We start from the raw sequence: 17,180 nt of genomic DNA on the forward strand, positions 1-17,180 counted from the left end.
GATCGAATAGGTCATTTGATTAATGCTAATCATTAGTAGTTAACGATTTCGCTAGCGTGGTCGTTAGCAAATGCCATGTTAGCATTGTTTGCTGACGAGGTAGTTTCATATCATCATCGTTGGTGATTGTAACTGCCTATGTTTCTGTTGTGTCAGAAATATGGTTTCAAGACCATAATTTTGATGTAAAAACTCGTAAATATTATTTAATTAATATAATTACGAGGTTTTTAAGGTCATATTAAATTGTGATTGGAAAATTTTATCGTTTAGATAGTTTAATAAGTAAAAAAGACTGAATCGTAAAATGTGAAATAGTTGAGTGGTTAAACTAAAGGGGATAAAAGGGTAATATAACCCATGGGGATTTAGTTAGTGGAATTGAGTGATGATTTGCATAAGTGGATGGCTTAATTGGGTTTAAACATAGGTTAATTAAAGTTAATTAAGAAAAGTGTCAAAATTACAAAAATGTCATAGTATATTTATTAATTTAACCTAAAGAAAGATGATATTTTTGGCAAACTCATCATCTTCCTCACGGCATAGCCAAGAAAACCTAGGGTTTTCATTAGTTTTTCAATTGAAGCCTTAATTGGTAAGTGTTTTGATGCCCGTTTTTAGTAATTTTTATGTTTTTGAACTCATATTAGCTTAATCTAGCTATTTTGAGGATTATTTTGTGAAACTGTTAAATGTTATAAATGTTGCCATTGATGAGTTGAGTTATTGCTTGAAGTATATGATGGAATATGAAGCTTTATTGTTTGGGTGGATTATATTGTAAAATGGTTTTTGGTGATTTTAAAGTTTAGTGATTAAATTGTTTAAGTGTAAAAGTTTTCAAGGATTTCAAGAGAAATATTCACAAGTGAATGTTGTTATGGTGTAGTTATCAATTGGTTATATTAGGTTCTAGGGAAAATTGGGTTAATTGCATGTTTAGGTCTTAAGGACTAAATTGAGTATAAATGAAAGTTTAGGGTGATTTTTGTAAATTATCAAAAAGGGATTTAATTACATAAATGACTTAAAATCTTTATTGATTCAGTTAATTAAATGAAATTATTGTTTTAGATCACGAACGTGTTGATAACCGAGGGAAGGACAAGGTAGCGGAGTAGTCTCTGTACTTTGGTTGTTATTACAAATTAGCCTGGTAAGTTCGTACTTCTAGTTTATATACATTTAAAGTTATGAAATACTAATATGATACGGTATTGGGATGGAATGTAAAGTGATGTGATGATTAAATATTCTATTTTGAAAATATGGACCGTTTCGATGGCTAAATATTCTGTATAAGTTGCATATTCTTGACAGCTTGTGTGAGTAGCATCGAGAACTATTGGAACAACTAAATGTTTTGTTCTGATGAATAAACCATAGTGATGGCTGAGGATCTGCGTTCATTGTATACTTTCGTCAGCTTGTGAGAGTAGCATTGCAAAACGATCAATGCTCTGGATCTAGCTCGATTGAGCGTTATTCTGTAAATTCTAAAAATGGCAAGCGAAGTCATCTGATCAATTTAATGTAATGAAATGTGTAGCTCTTATCTATGGTGGATTGTGAATAACTGGAAATTTCTATTCGATATTCATTAGTGTCGTTAAATTAAATTGTAGCAAGTTCTATTGTTATTTTACGAACTTACAAAGCTTTAAGCAAGCTTATCTCTATTTGTCCTTTGTTTTGTAGATTTTTTTTTCTGTCGGTAGATCGGATCAAGCTTAAAGAATCACACTATCTCTAGGACTAATTTGGTAGATTTTGAATATCTTGGTTATATGGCATGTATAGGATTTTGTATAGTTATAGTTTATGAAAGTGTAATGGTCATTTTGGTTCAAATATGCTTTTGAACTTAAGTTTTGTTTGATGGATTTTAAGTGCTTTGATAGGTTAAAGTCTTTTGGTTATTTTAAGCACTTGAAATATAAGCCCTTATATGGTATGTTTGAAGTGGAAATGTGAATGGTTAAGTGATTGTTATGTGATGGTAGTTAGAAGAACTAAGTTGTGTTTGAAATGTAGCTAAATTGCATTGCTTTGGTTAGAAACGTTTTGATGAAATGTGGTGCCTTTGAATGACATATTGGTTAGTTAAATTAGGATATTGAATTGGCATTTTGATGTTGATTGGGTGATGCTTAGGTTCCTTTGAAATGTGTTTAAATTGGGTTGAAATATTATGCATGAAATGGATTGAAAAGTCTTGTTTTTAGGTAAATTTTGGGTTCGCACGGGCGTGTGACTTAGCGCCATAAGGTACACGGCCTGGCGACATGGCCGTGTGTCATCTGGGCATTTCTTAAGGTTCAAGTCAGTGAGTCACATGACCTAACACATGGCTTGGCACACGGATGTTTAGGGCAACTCAGAGAGTTACACAACCTGACACACGGGCGTGTGATATGGCCATATGACCTTACGCAGAGAGTTGCAGGGGTGGGACTACAGGCTAGGACACAGTCGTGTGTCCTTAGTTTAAAGGTTACACAGTCTGAGATGTGGGCATGTGTCTCAGCCGCGTGAGGCACACAGCCTTATGACCATTGTTTTGCAAATTTTATATCTTTTTCCTAAACTTTTCAAATTATTTTCAATTGGTCCCAATTTCCTTCTAAGTAAAGGGTCGATTTAGGGACAATATGCATGAGTATGGATGATTTATGATATTAATAACATGTTGAATGATATGATGATTAAATGTTTCCTATAGTACAATAATTCTCCTTAGCCCTAATTCAGCAATGGAAACGGGTTAGAGGGTGTTAAAATGATGACATAGAACTAATATGTCAGCGATTAGTGATTATGTAACCTCCCAAATTAGCCTAGACTTTGGACCCGAATTTGGAATATTTTAGCCACTGAAATGACCTAGTAAGCTATTCGAGTTTTGAAAATAGTTTTTCTAATACATTTGTTTATCTTAGAAGAAAACTTACTTAATTATCGAATTATATATTACTCAAAATTTTAAATATATCGTAGCAGTGAAAAAATGATATCTATTTACGATTTTAATAAAAACTGGGTTCACGCGTAGCTAATTAATTACTCTTAATTCGATGTCCTAAAATAAAATTAAATGTCAAGCAATATAAAAACCGAGTAAAAACTGAGTAATAGAGCAAATCAAATAACAAGCCTAAAATAATTGCATGAGTAAAAAACTAAGTCGAGACCCTCCGGATGTCGTGTCCGTGTCCTAACCTGGTGGATAATCTAAAAGGATGAGAATTAAAGAGGGAGTGAGCTGTGATGCTCAGTGTGAGCTCCATCACAAGAAAATCAGTGCAAACTAGTAAATCAAGCATACATAATAATAGTTTTTAGTACAGTAATAATCATATGATATAACAGTATTTTGGTAATTCAATAATCATGCTTATGCATGGTGATGCAATGCAATACAAGTTTAGTTTACCAGTAAAGATAAGTCCTACCCCACTACTACTTTCCACAATAATAGTTCCCCAGAACTCTTATATCTCGGACACTCCAATTTGTGGTTGAACCACAAGTGTTGCAGGTTAATACACTGCTAGTAGTTGTGAATACACAACGGGTTTAATAGCTACCAATAAAAAATGGATAAACCACTAGTGTTACGCCGCCAGTGGCTGTGAATACAGAATGGGTTTGTAGATAATAGCTGTCAGTAAAAAAAATGGATAAACCACTAGTGTTTGCAGGTTAATACATTGTTAGTGGTTGTAAATGCACAACGATTTGCAGATAAAAGTTTCCAGTAATTTATGGATAAACCACCAATGTTTATGGTTAAAAGTACCAGTACTTCCTCCTTTCAAAGCATCCTGCCCCACGTAATGCAATATGACATGTGAGCATCAATATAGTACAGAAATAGTAAACATCTTTAACATGTGTTTATATTAACAGTAACAATATATATGTTCATCATGTATTCGGTTTATCAATACAGTAAGCATGTTGTTCATGAAACCGGTAATTCACTAAAAATAATAACAATTAATTAGTAACTCAGACATAGAAGGCATGTATTCATCACATATCATGCTCATATAGTAATAATCTAATCATTCAAATCATGAATTCTACATTCTCCATAATATTAGAGACTTAATTGAAAGAGATAAAATACTAGAATCAGTTCTAGGATCATGCAATGACTAAATTGAACAGCTTACAAAAATTTTGGGAAAAATTGTAAAATAGGGGCACACGTCTATGTGACCAGACCGTGTGCAATGCCTTAAGCTGTGTAGAGGGGTTACACGACCATCTGACAAACTATGGCCTTGTGGAATGTGCAAAATCAAGGTACAAGGGAGTCACAACCATGTGAAGGGTTCTAAGTGTGTGAGAATCGAATCTCCTCAGGTTTCAGGGGGACATGGCCGTGTGGTCCGCACGTGTGGCCTATACACCCGAGTGCCTGGTGTGTGGCCCTATTCTGAGGCACAGATTGCCCCGATTTGCTTGTAAAAGAACACACACTTTTCACCAGGATCTTGAATGACGTCGCTCACGTTCAAATCTAGTCTGATGCACTTGTAACGGGTTCTTCAAACGACATTTATACACAGATTAAGGTTTTTTTTCAAGATTTATCAAGATTACCGAGAATTTTAGCAAGATTATTAAAAGAGTCATTAATTCAAATGAAAGATTAGCTTTGGACGTAAATACTACGAGAATTTGGGATTAATTATTGAAATTGAATTGAACTTATCGATTCTTGGCAAGGATTAAGAACGTTTCTAATGGTGACTATGAAACCGATTGAAAAACTCCTTGAATCAAGAATAGATTTTAATTCAGAAAGCAAAGAAAATGTTCAGCAACAAAATAATGTGAAATATGATGAAAAAGAAAAGGGGGAGAATAGAAAAGAAGAAGATATAGTGAATAGATGAAGCAATTCTAGTTGGGATGAAAAATAAATCAAAATCCTAATGTAATTAGGAAAGTAATGGCTAAATGCCTAGGGTTTTCTAACTCTAGGGGTCGGCATGTAATTTTTCCTTCTAGCTGCCAAAAATAAAAATGTTCTTTGAGTGAAGTATAGCTCAAACTTGGTTCTTTAAGGGGAAGTGGCGTGTTAATCATTGAACTGCTACCCATTCTTATTATGTTTTTACATCAATTAATATTTATTTTAAAGTGAATTTCATCCTAGCTTGTTGAAAATAAAAAGAAAAGAAATGGGAAAAGAATGGATAAAACATAGGATCTCTAAGGAGTGCACTAACAACTTAATTATCAAACCTAGGTAAAATTTTAGTTAATTATTTTCAATTAACCCCCTATATTTTAGGGCATGATAGATTACATGGTATTTATTAATAGCCACGTCGACATTGTTGTTTAGTACTACCGATCAATGTTAGTCAAAGAATTTATTTGATCAATTTTGTTAGTTCACAAGTTCAATTGAATGCAAATAATTCGTAACAACTTAATTAATTTTTTTGAAAAAAATTTGAGAGCAAAAATACTAGTAAGCCTAAAGTTGAACTTTCCAACTATTGGAAAAATTACTTTTCCACTAAAATTTAAAAAAAAAATCACAATTTTTTAGAAGAAAAGTAACTCACAATAAAGTTAAATTTTCAAAAAAAAATGAATTTTAGCATACCAAATGCATAACCACCAATTAAATACCTAAGAAAGATTACTCTCCCATCAATTGAAGTTATATGAAATCCAAGTTATTCGATATGGGATTACTGTGTCATCCCCATGCATATGTTATCGACATGAAAAGTATACCTATGTCGTATAGGCTTTGAATTTGAGTGTTGGACATGAATATAAGATGGTTTGGTCTCAAAGACCGAACCTTTACCCATAGGCTTGGCTTGGTGCCAGCTTAAACCTGATAAGAAATGAAAGGGCCTGTCATATACAGTTTTTTTTTTTTTTGTCAACTAAATTTGACTGGGAAATTTTGATGAATTTACTCGAATTTCCTAGCTTTGTTGGGGCAGTGTGAGAGAGGAGATGAGTATCTGTTTCCGCTGGGTTTCAAATTTGTCTTCTTCTACTACTGAAACTCTCTCCACTTGCAAAACATACGGTTCACTTCCATTGAAGCCTCCGCTTTTCTCCTCTATATTCCACCTTCCTCCTCGTCCTAGATTTCAACTCCTAATCCGAGCTACGGCTGCCATGGAAACAGATCAAAGTGCAGTCACAAGCACGACCGCCAACTCCACGAACCCACCGATGAAACTCCTTTTCGTGGAGATGGGTGTTGGTTATGATCAACATGGGTTCGTCTTCTTCTTCCTCTTCTTAATCTTATATAAAACACCCATTTTACTTTTTCTGGTTTGATTTAATCCGATAAAGCACTTATTTTATGAATTATTGCATTGAATCAGGCAAGATATCACATCAGCAGCAATGAGGGCTTGCAGGGATGCTATTTCTTCTAATTCAATTCCTGCATTTAGGAGAGGTATATGGGTTTGCTGTTCAGTTTTTGTGCAGTAAGATTAGAAGATTTTAGAATTTATATTGTTTCTCTTTAGTGTTGTTTAAACCATGAGACCAGCATCGTTCTGTATTTAAGAATTCTCTTTTGAAGTTGTTTCATTAGATGTAATGAGATAAAATTCCTGCAGGATCCATACCTGGGGTCTCATTTGAGCAAATGAAATTACTGATCAAGTTAGGTGTTCCTCATTCTCTTCAACACTCATTGGATATTGAGAGGGTGAAGTCTGTTTTTCCTTAGTGAGTATCCACACCTCTGGAACTTGGTGCCTCAATTTTTGAACTCTTTTATCTCCTTTACAAATTGCTTGTTCTTGTTTAAGCACATATCCTTGTTGACTGATTTATTAACTTTTAACATATAGAGCATCTATGGTTGTTAATGTATGAGGATATCCATTCCAATATACTCTTACAAAATTCTGATCAATAATTTTCCAAGCATGAAGTAAATAGCTAATAACCCTTGTTTCCGATGAGCTCAGTGACCTAATTGTATTGCTTACTCTGTGTAAAATTTAACCCATGTTGAGACCTCTCTAATCTTCTAACTACTAATGCGAATTTAACTATGCCTTTCTTCAATTGGTCTTATTCTTCCATCACAAATCACTTTTGTTTGTGATATGTCATTGATTTTGAAAATTTACCTTCCAGAAATGTTGGGGACCAAATAAGAACGTCCATGTAAATCAAACCAGTTACAAACTCCTATTGCTTTTTTGCAATATTTATATAACTCGTAAATGTCTCTCTTGTTTTTTTCTTCTCATTCTTCCAATTGAATGCAGTGGAAAAATTTTGAATGTTGAAGTTGTGGATGGAGGACTAGTATGCTCAAGTGGCGTGTATGTAGAAGAAATGGGAGATAAGAATGATGATTGTTACATAGTTAATGCTGCAGTTTATGTTGGTTACTAGTTTTATTCCCACTGCCATCTTGAGAGTTTCTTTCAAGGTTAGCTTTCTGTCTTCACTAAATATTGCTTGCTCCTGATGCAAATCCACTCTTATTGATTCATAGCAGATGAACTGTACTTTGTATACTGTAGATTTAACAAATAAAATGGATCTGTCAAGGGCTATTAATAAGTTGTACCCTATGTAATTTTCTTTACATGCTTTCTTAATTGCTATTCGTAGGACATCTTAGTTTGTACTATGTTTTTGCTTGACATGTGGTGCAATAATAGTTTTGGACTTGAGTTTGGTGGTGCAATAATATTTTTGTTTTATTTTTCGGAATAATTGAAATAACATATTTTTTCCCTGCAAAGTATCAAATTGAAGGAGGTAATTTTCTATGGAAAGGTATTATTGAAAAAACATATGTACCAAGGGATACATTTTGATGTGTAACTATTCGCTGCCTATACAAAACTACTGACTTATTGTATACTAGAGGTAAAATAAAGTGTTGATTCACGCCTCAAGTTTCGTTTTTATTTCATTTAATTTTGTTTCTAGCGCCACAAGTTTTCCTACATTGAATGGTCATAATTGGTATATGTTGCAGTATTTGGACCATGGCATCAAGTAGACTTCAGTCTTCGGGCGCCTATGCTGAAAGTTGGCATGCTTTTGACGGAGAATATTTGTATAACTGCACCATCTTTATTTCCTGCTGCTTGATCCTATGTGATGCTTTTTTTTTTTTTGTGGAATTGGTGATTTTTGGAACACCCTATTTTCCCTAGAAGAAACAAGTATAATTCTTGTTATACACGAACAGATCTTTCAGACAATAATAATTAATTGCTAAACATATTGCCTAGTCTTTACTGGCACCAGAGATTATTGTTTTCCTAATTAATGATGAACTTAGAATACACATAATTCAACTGCTCCTTAATTCCGAGACTATTGTTAGTATATGGAGACATAGCTTATGCAGGTAAGGAGATATATAAAGCATAGTAGAAAACTACTTATATTTCTCCAACAGCAAACATAGGATTGTGATGAATCTGTCCAACAAGGGTCTAGATGCTTCAAAGATTTACAGTTATTTTTGGTTAAAAGATCAATCACTCTGCAATTTTAGATTACAACTTTCAGCACCACCATGAATGCACAATTGTGGATGAAAAGGGAAGTTCTTTGTAGCCCAATGTGTCAGATAAAGAGAGCTGTATATAGAAGCAGGTCCCAACCAGGAAGACACCATTTGCTGCTGCAGTCATTACCTGAACGGCTCAAGTCAAAACAGCCTATATCTTTTATTTGGGTCTAGGCCCTTGGAGGGTTTCGAAAATCAATATCCTCCAGTCCAATTAACCCCTAGTTGGGCTAAGCAAGAACTTCAATCTCTCTACTCGACCCATAACATTCCATCTCTACCCAAAGCCATTTTGAGGCAGTGTAGCTCTAGAAGATATCCGGATAAGAAAATAGTGAGGCAGAGTGCCGAGGCGAAAACAATGGCTTCAATGCCAGTAATAACATCACCTCAATGCCTTCCTACAAAACCCATAAGAACCCACATCCCTTCAGCTTCCCTCACTCTCTTAACAGGTTCAAGGAGAAGAATTTCCGTCTCTTCCAATGCGGCAAACAAGTCTTCCCTTCTTCACTGCTCCTTTCTCCCTTCTTCATCATCTTCTCTCTCTTTCCCTTCTTCCTTTTCAGGTAACGGCACAGTTTCCCATTTTTGTTAATTTCTGATTTCTTCGATGGGTTTTAATTTCAAAATTTGGTGGTAGGGTTATCTTTGGGGACTGATTTTGGTTCAAATAATGGGGTGAAGAATGAGAGAAGGAGATGCCTGGTGGTTAGGGCAGGAAAGGCTGCACTTTGTCAAACAAAGAGGAATAGGTCTCGGAAATCATTGGCTCGAACTCATGGGTTCCGTAGAAGAATGAGAACCACTAGTGGGAGAGCTGTATTGAAACGTAGACGTGCTAAGGGCCGGAAGGTCCTCTGCACCAAATCAAATCCAAACAGTGGGAAACGCTAAACTTTCTCTTTTTTGTTTCAGTGATTTTATGATGTTTAAAGGATAATTTAGGCAAACACTTAGCCATGCCTGCTTTGTTGGTTCAGTTGTGCAATATTCATCGATTGAAACCCTCATTTTAATGATTATTATTCGATTAATTGCTGTTGTCTAGTAGGTACTTGGCATTTTTGGACATCTGATGAATAATTTTTTCTTCAACATTTTACTTGCATAATATAATGCTTTGGGTTGTTTTGGTTACATAAAGTATACTTGCACCATATTGTTAAGAGAAATACTATATTTAATTTATGATAATGCAAATAAAGTGAGAATAAAGAAGCCATGTTTCATGTTTTTTTTTATAGGGCAAAGTAGGAACATAAATTTACTTAAAAATATGGTAAATAACAGTTTTTAATGGACTAATTGTAACGAGAAGAGTAAGTTATAGCATTAAATGGATTAATAGGTGAGTTGGTGTGCGAATGTGAAAGGATGTTGCAATGCCTTGGCTAGTGTAATGACTAGGACTTGGCTAATGAAATACTTCATGAAACATGAAGTGTAATGGATAATTGTAATAAAGATATGGCTATTAGCTCAATGAGCTTAAACAAATGTGCATCATGAAAGGTTGAGTATATCAGAAATTGTGTGAAACAAGGCTTAATTATTATTGACAACCACCTATCTAATATAAGAGCAAGAGAGTATAAACTCTTAGATTAAAATATGAATGGTTGCCTACTGAATCCTTGATTATGACTATGATATATGGGTGCTACACTGGGAAGTATCAAGTCGCAATGTGTATGCACACGTGCATAAATGAAAGAGTGAATATGTGAATATGATTGCAGTGAAACGAAATTGAATTGTTACTTAAACTTTGCTCTTCTATATTTAGAGAAGTTGTAGCATACAATTGACATGCTATAGGAAATAGTATGTGCATTGTCGAATATAAGAGCAAGAGAGTAAAATCTTAGATTAAAACATGAATGGTTGCCTACTGAATCCTTGATTATGATTATGATATATGGGTGCTACTCTAAAAAGTATCAAGTGGCAATGTGTATGGATATGTGCATAAATGAATGAGTGAATATGTGAATATGATTGCGGTGAAACAAAATTGAATTGTTACTTAAACTTTAACATGACTTACTTGTATGCTTCCATAATTATAAATAAGTGTCGGATCTTGAGGCCATAGGAGATTGAAGAATCAAATAATGAACTTGAAAATCAATTTAACTAAGTAAAACTTGATTTATAAAATGTGTAAGAATGAGAATTTGAACTATGTTGACCTTAATTTAATTATATAGTAAATTGTTAATGAATGTGCCGGAGTTCCATATGGATTAACCCCTTTAAAGGTTGTAAGGTAAGTTGAGTATCTTCCTTGTTTGCTCACTAAACATTTATGCTTAACCCTTCATTATTTCTTGTGCGTAGATTGATTGTGGATCACAAAAAGTTGTACTATTCAAGAGGTTCCAAATCTATGGGATTTCAGAACATTGTTGGTCCTGAAAAGCACCAGGCAGTGGCTCTTCGCATTCAATTAGGTAAGTTATCCTTTTTTCAATTGTAGGATAGATGCCTACCAAGACACCTTGTATTATCAAGCAAACCGTCAATTATTTTCGCAATTGTGTCATCTTTGGAGTAATTCACTGTTTCTTTGGTGACTCCTCTATTGTCATCCAAAACACGTTAGTCATTGTGAGGAGGTAAATGGATAACTAATTCAACATAATAGTAGCATAAGGCAAGGATTTCATTGATGAGAACACTTGTACTATGATCCAAAATTGCAAAATTGCACTTGAGTAGAAGCTCTTCAATGATAGGTTCAAAGTCACAACATACTTGGGCAGACCATAAAAAAATTTCTTTATAATTGCTACCATGGAGTTCACATTGGGAAACTTCATTAATCCTAAAATATGGATGCATTTTGAAAGACTTGACAAAGTCAATTTCGGAGAAACCCTCTGCTATGTTGAGTATAACAATTGTGGCCCTGGTGCTAACCTTAAAGCAGGAGTTAACTAGAAGGGTTACCCAAGATTAATAGGATGGCTGTCGTGAAATTTACTATTCAATCATTGCTTTTGAGAAAAGAGAACCAGTTGCCATTGACTAGCATTCCTTTCACTACTACATTAAGATATCGAAGAACATATTATCTAATAAATGAAATAGGAAAAATTAACTACAAAAGAAGCATAAATAAGTAAAAAAAACATTTATGGTATTCTCTTATCATTTATAAATAGCAAATGGAGGCATGTCTTATCACCATAATAAATTCTAACTTCGAAAGCTTCTATTAGTGATAACTCTAAATTATAGAGTTATTTAAATACATTTTAACTTACAGTTTCATATACGTTAAGGGTGATTCATAATAATTTAGGTTAATTGTAATTTGTTATTAAAATAATTCACTTTGGTTGATTATATGCTATAACAAGAAATTTTCATCCATGAAGGTGACCGGTGGACTCAAATGGAAGAAAGAATTGAAATTCACATACTAATGCCTAATGCTGCAGCTATGCCACGGCATAGGACCAATGAATTGGGCTTGGGAATTCTAAAAATTTGGATGCCAAAATCAGCTTTGTTGGGCTTCAGAACACGTCTTAACCCAATTCTGGAGATGAACAACAAACCAGAAGGTCCAGCAGAAGCCTAAACCATATGCCTAAGGAGAAAATAACAAAAATTCAAAAGATGAGGGACCTAGTCTTCAACTTCTTCAACCCCATGGAGTGAATCAAGAAAGCACTTACCAGCCTTGAAAGAATTAAGGAAACCGCAACGTACATGGAGAAAATCATGCAAACAACCACCAACTTTGAGAAAATAAAACAACTCCCTCCCTTCAATATAACAACTCATTTTTCAGCTATACCAGAAACGGAAATTTCGAAACTCTATTTTTTGATGATTGAATTAGTAAATATGATTTATTAATATTTATGAGCCTATTATAGATTTATATTGATTTCTGGTCCATTTTTTATTGATATGAATGGAGTTATACATGTTACAATTGAAGTGTGATTGAATTGATATATGTTATTTGATTGACTGTTATGATCTGTACGGATATGTTATAATTTCATGATAAGTAACGTACTAATCTCTGAATATTTGTGATGTACATATAAATGTTACATGATGCGCTAAAGGATTTTCATGGTTAATTTCAATATGTTTTAATTGCTTAGATTATCTGAATATTAATGTAAGTTAAGTAAATTTTGTATGAGCTTACCAAGCATATGAAATGCTTACTCTATTCATTTTCTATCTCTGTAGTAGTGGCCATTTTTATGGAACATATCAAATAGATCACCTCAGAGCTCACACTATCCAATTTCTGACTCGGTAGACCTTTAATGTTCGATACTTGGTTATGTCGCATGTATATAGGAGATGTATTATAGTTATGGTTACTTTGAATTTTCTTAAGTTGGATTATTTATAATGTTTGAATTTGGGTGATATTTGACATGAAGTTAAGTGTGCATGTTAATCATGTTAGGAATTGCTATCAAATGTGGCTTGATTGTTTAAAGGCTAGTTGTGAATAGCAAGTGGTGTTTGAATATGTGTGTAATTTTCTGGGCATACTGTATGTATTGATATGTTTGATAAACATTTGAATGTTTTAGGAATGAGTGAATATTTTCGATGGTCAGCAGTCAGACTATTCGTGAAGACAGTTTGCAGTTTGCTTGTCTACGTGATTGTCCGCTGTTTGTTTGTTCATGTGATAGTCCGTTAAGTATGAATCCATATGCATAATTCCTCCAAGTGTGAATTTGCATGCATGAGTCTATCAATAATGATTTCATGCGGAGTATCCAACAAGTGTAAGTCCGTTAGGACTAATCACTTAATAATATTCCGCAGCAGAAATCATCTGCCGAGACCCTCCACACTTGACTATTTGTTTATGCGAGCTGTAGAATTGTGCGAACCATGACAAGTGTGAACTACGTCATTTCATGAGCTGTAGTAAATCTAGGGTAATATAATTTTTTTATATATGCGATTGCTCTGGTGACTGTGTCTGCAGTTTGCATGTTTGTGTGACTGTCCATAGTTTCCTTGTCCGCGGGATAGTCTGCAATGTATTGGTTCGCGGAGTAGATCGCAATTGGAGGTTCGTAAGATTTATATACATAAAGTTATTCATGTTATGTCTGTCTGCAAGATCTATTGTATTTCATTTGATTACTTTTTGTTCGAGCCAACTTTGCAAAGAGTCAATTGGCAGGTTGCGTATTGTACAAGCTAATGTGGTGCAAACCGTGTCAGTAGGTGAACCGGGTCTTAATACATACTATAGTGTAGTGCGTACTGACTTCGCAGGGTGGTAACGTGTGCGCACGGTCTCAGTTTGTTACACAGCTTGAGCACACGACCGTGTGACCCTTATATTTCATAAATGCCCTTATTTTTGTAAAATCTTTTAGAATGATCCTTATACTTATTCGGGCCAACTTAAGAGCTTTTATAAGCTCAAATGTGTCACACTTAGTTTTCACTAAGTCTAGAAATTAAGAAATAATTGACGGGTTGAATTGAAAGAAGCCAAAAGTTGGCGGCCTCTATCGAAAAATCAAGAGAAGATAGTAACTGATTTGAAATTGGTTGATATCCAGTGCTGGTTTGGTTGGATTCAAACCAGCTCGTTCTTTATTGGGAGACACAATGATTATCAACGGATGGATTTTACACGGTTGAAGACCCTACGATAAGGGATATAAATAGTTGAGAGGTGACTTCTATGAGATGATTCATCTCGATTCTATTGCATTTTCTCTCATTCTTCATCTTCTTCCTTGGTTGCTCTGAGGTAGCGATGGTTATGAAAAGCTTTGCATGGAGCAATGATTGCGAGGAATTAGTCAAAAAGGTAAAAAATCTAGGGAGCTGGTAAGGTTTTAAGTCCTTCGGTGTACGTAAGATTTAGAAAACAAAGTTAAGGGTTCTGCATGTTTCTGAAAAATTGAGGTTTAAGTTAAAAATACTAAGTTTAACCCATGATTTGTTTTTCATGCTTAGCTACCAAGAGAATGGAAGCTCTAGTGTTTGGAAAAGCTAAGTTGATAAGGCGAAGAGGCATCATGTGATTTTCTGTACTCTATACCTAAGATGATGTGTCTTTGACATGAGTATGTTTATGAGTATTCACTAGTGTGTTGTTATGAAAAGATGTTTATGAATTTCATTTAATTTTTATTTATTTAGTATGGAATATGGAAGGAAATTATCAACGAGTTACAGGAAGTTAGGATTGAGAAAGAGTGATTTTGTTAAATACTTTCATACGGTGTTGTTGTGTGCAAATCATAATGTGTGAAGCTTCTGGCCTTGCGGAAGGGACACTGTAGTGTTCGAGCATCAATGTTAGGAATGGCGAACTGGAGGAATGGATGGAAGAATAGGGACAAATGGAATTCCTATTAGATACTGCCATACATTGTTGCTAAGTGCAAATCATGATGCGCGAAGCTCCGAGCCTTGCAGAGGGAACACTTCGGTGTTCAAGCATCAAGGTAGATATGAGATGAATTGATGTTGATGATTATAATGTTCTATAGAGCAACACCATGATGGTTGTCAGCAAGCTTAATGGGGTGACACCGTGATGATAATAAGGTCTTATTGGGCGACACCTCTAAGGAGGTCTAACGTATAATACCATAGCTCAACTATCACAACCAACATAATCTGTTGGGGCAGTATCACGGGGTAGTCTGTTGGGACAGTGAACATGGGGATTATGAGGTGTAAGACCATAGTTCAGCTATGGCAACCAATGGAGTTCGCTGGGACATTAGACATGAAACTTGACGAGTAAGACCATAGCTCGACTTTGGTAGCTTGTGGAGTCTGTCAGGGCACTAAAAACTTGGTAGTTCACCTGGACAATAAACACAAGTGGATAATTAAGATAGAAATTGTGGTAAATCTCGCAAACAAGGAAAAAGGATTGAAAGAAAAATTGAAGTAATGGAAAAATGACAGTGAGCCAGCAAATTATTGGAGAATCCTTCGAATAAGAAAAAAAAGAAGTAGAAAAGGAAACATGTCCGCCAAATCAGTAATCAGGAAAGCCGAAAGGGCATATAGGTGGTAAGCCAACAAGATTCAGACTGGGGAAATGACATTCCAGTAATGACTAGTGTAAAGACAAGCGAGAGAATATGTATCCAAGAATTTTCGATGAGGATTTGTCATTAAGGTTTGCCAGAAGGCGTTCAATAAGTTTGGCATGTGAGAGAAGGGCAGCAATAAGAGGTACCAAGTGACAAATATGTGTATCAAGACTATTCCTCTTCAAGGAGAAAAATATTGAGAAAGTACCAACCAAATGGCTAGTTCCATAAGGAACAAACATATGGGAGAAATCGTGAACACAGGTGATCACTCCGATGATAGTTTGTCGGGTACTGAAGGCCAAAGCAGTCCACAGTAGACGAGAATGTTACAGTTAAAAGCAAGTTATCGTGAGCAAGGCAGGTTACAAGGAAGTAATCTGGCCACTATTCAACCTAAGTGGAACTTGTTCCTCCAGAGTGGCGTGGGTCCTTATTAGTTAGCCTTAAGTATGGAATGCCAGCAAGTCCTTCAAGGCTACGATAAGAAAATAAGTCCATCAAGGACTAATAAGAGGAAAAATGTTTGCCAATGAGGACATAACTAAAAGGGTCATTAGGAGGGTAGATTGAAGAACTACGTTATAAGCACATGATGAAAAGAATAGTCTAACACTATGCATAAATGATAGGAAAAATGCAAGTACAGAAAGTGCAGAGTCCGCTAATATGGGGGGACATCTCATGGAACATAAGAAGTAGTCAAAGGGTGATAGGATTTTCCAAAGGAAAATCGCTTGATGGTTTAACCGCCAGTGCAAGTTGAGGAAAATTATCCCCAAAACAAGCATAGAGTTAAATGTATCTAGTATCTTTTCATCTAATACCCTTATGAGATAGGGTTTATGTTGTAGTAACATAGTGAAGAAACTCACTATGTTCTTCTAAGATTATAGAATTTGGCTTATGTATGGAGGACTAGTTGGACAAGGAACTCAACGAAGGACTAATCCAGACCATGTCAGATCCAAGTTTTGGCTATGTTGAAGGCTTACATTGATCACCGAAGTGATCTTGTAAAGCTGTTCTTTTTACTTAAGTTGTTTTGTGTGATACATGCTCATTTGTTTTTAGGAAAAACATGTATTAATTTAAATCAGCTTTACTTAACAATTCAATTACAAAATTATTGAGGTGTAATTTTGAGAAAACGATTAAGTTTTTAAAGAGTTTTTATCAAAACATTAAGTATTTATTAAGCAGCAGAAAACATTTAACGTAATGGTTTTCTAAACCAAAAAACATGCAAATAGCAGAGTTTAACTAAACCTCATGCTTGAAATAAATAAGCTAAACAAATTCAAACCTAAGTTATAAAAGTAAGAAAATCCTTAATAATTACAATTCCAAAATAGAATGATTAAGGAAAAATTTAATGAAACTTTTAAAATAATAATAATTGAAAACTAGCTGTTAATCCGAGGTTCTTCCGATGCCATTCTGAGTCCTAGTTTTTCTACACTACTTGAGAGGTAAGAAAAAGGAGGAATGAGCTTACAACAACTCAGCGTGAGACTAATCTTAAATCATTATATATAATCGTCAAATAGTAC

The 17,180-nt window shown here is 34.7% G+C and overlaps 2 protein-coding genes across 2 annotated transcripts; both read left to right on the forward strand.

Moving 5' to 3' along the window:
- Window positions 1–5,686: 5,686 nt before the first annotated feature.
- On the forward strand, window positions 5,687–8,272 carry LOC107901731 (uncharacterized). Its single transcript, XM_016827839.2, has 5 exons — window positions 5,687–6,269; window positions 6,381–6,457; window positions 6,624–6,735; window positions 7,287–7,453; window positions 8,012–8,272. The coding sequence occupies exons 1-4, from the start codon at window positions 5,998–6,000 to the stop codon at window positions 7,414–7,416; spliced, it is 591 nt and encodes a 196-aa protein (XP_016683328.1). The 5' UTR covers window positions 5,687–5,997; the 3' UTR covers window positions 7,417–7,453; window positions 8,012–8,272.
- A 456-nt stretch (window positions 8,273–8,728) lies between these two features.
- LOC107901732 (50S ribosomal protein L34, chloroplastic) lies at window positions 8,729–12,429 on the forward strand. Its single transcript, XM_041095845.1, has 4 exons — window positions 8,729–9,123; window positions 9,198–9,437; window positions 10,898–11,010; window positions 11,941–12,429. Exons 1-3 carry the CDS (start codon window positions 8,916–8,918, stop codon window positions 10,900–10,902), a joined length of 453 nt encoding a protein of 150 aa, XP_040951779.1. The 5' UTR covers window positions 8,729–8,915; the 3' UTR covers window positions 10,903–11,010; window positions 11,941–12,429.
- The last annotated feature ends 4,751 nt before the right edge of the window (window positions 12,430–17,180 follow it).

This window comes from Gossypium hirsutum, chromosome D06, assembly GCF_007990345.1.
Source record: "Gossypium hirsutum isolate 1008001.06 chromosome D06, Gossypium_hirsutum_v2.1, whole genome shotgun sequence".
In the NCBI taxonomy this organism is placed as follows: domain Eukaryota; kingdom Viridiplantae; phylum Streptophyta; class Magnoliopsida; order Malvales; family Malvaceae; genus Gossypium; species Gossypium hirsutum.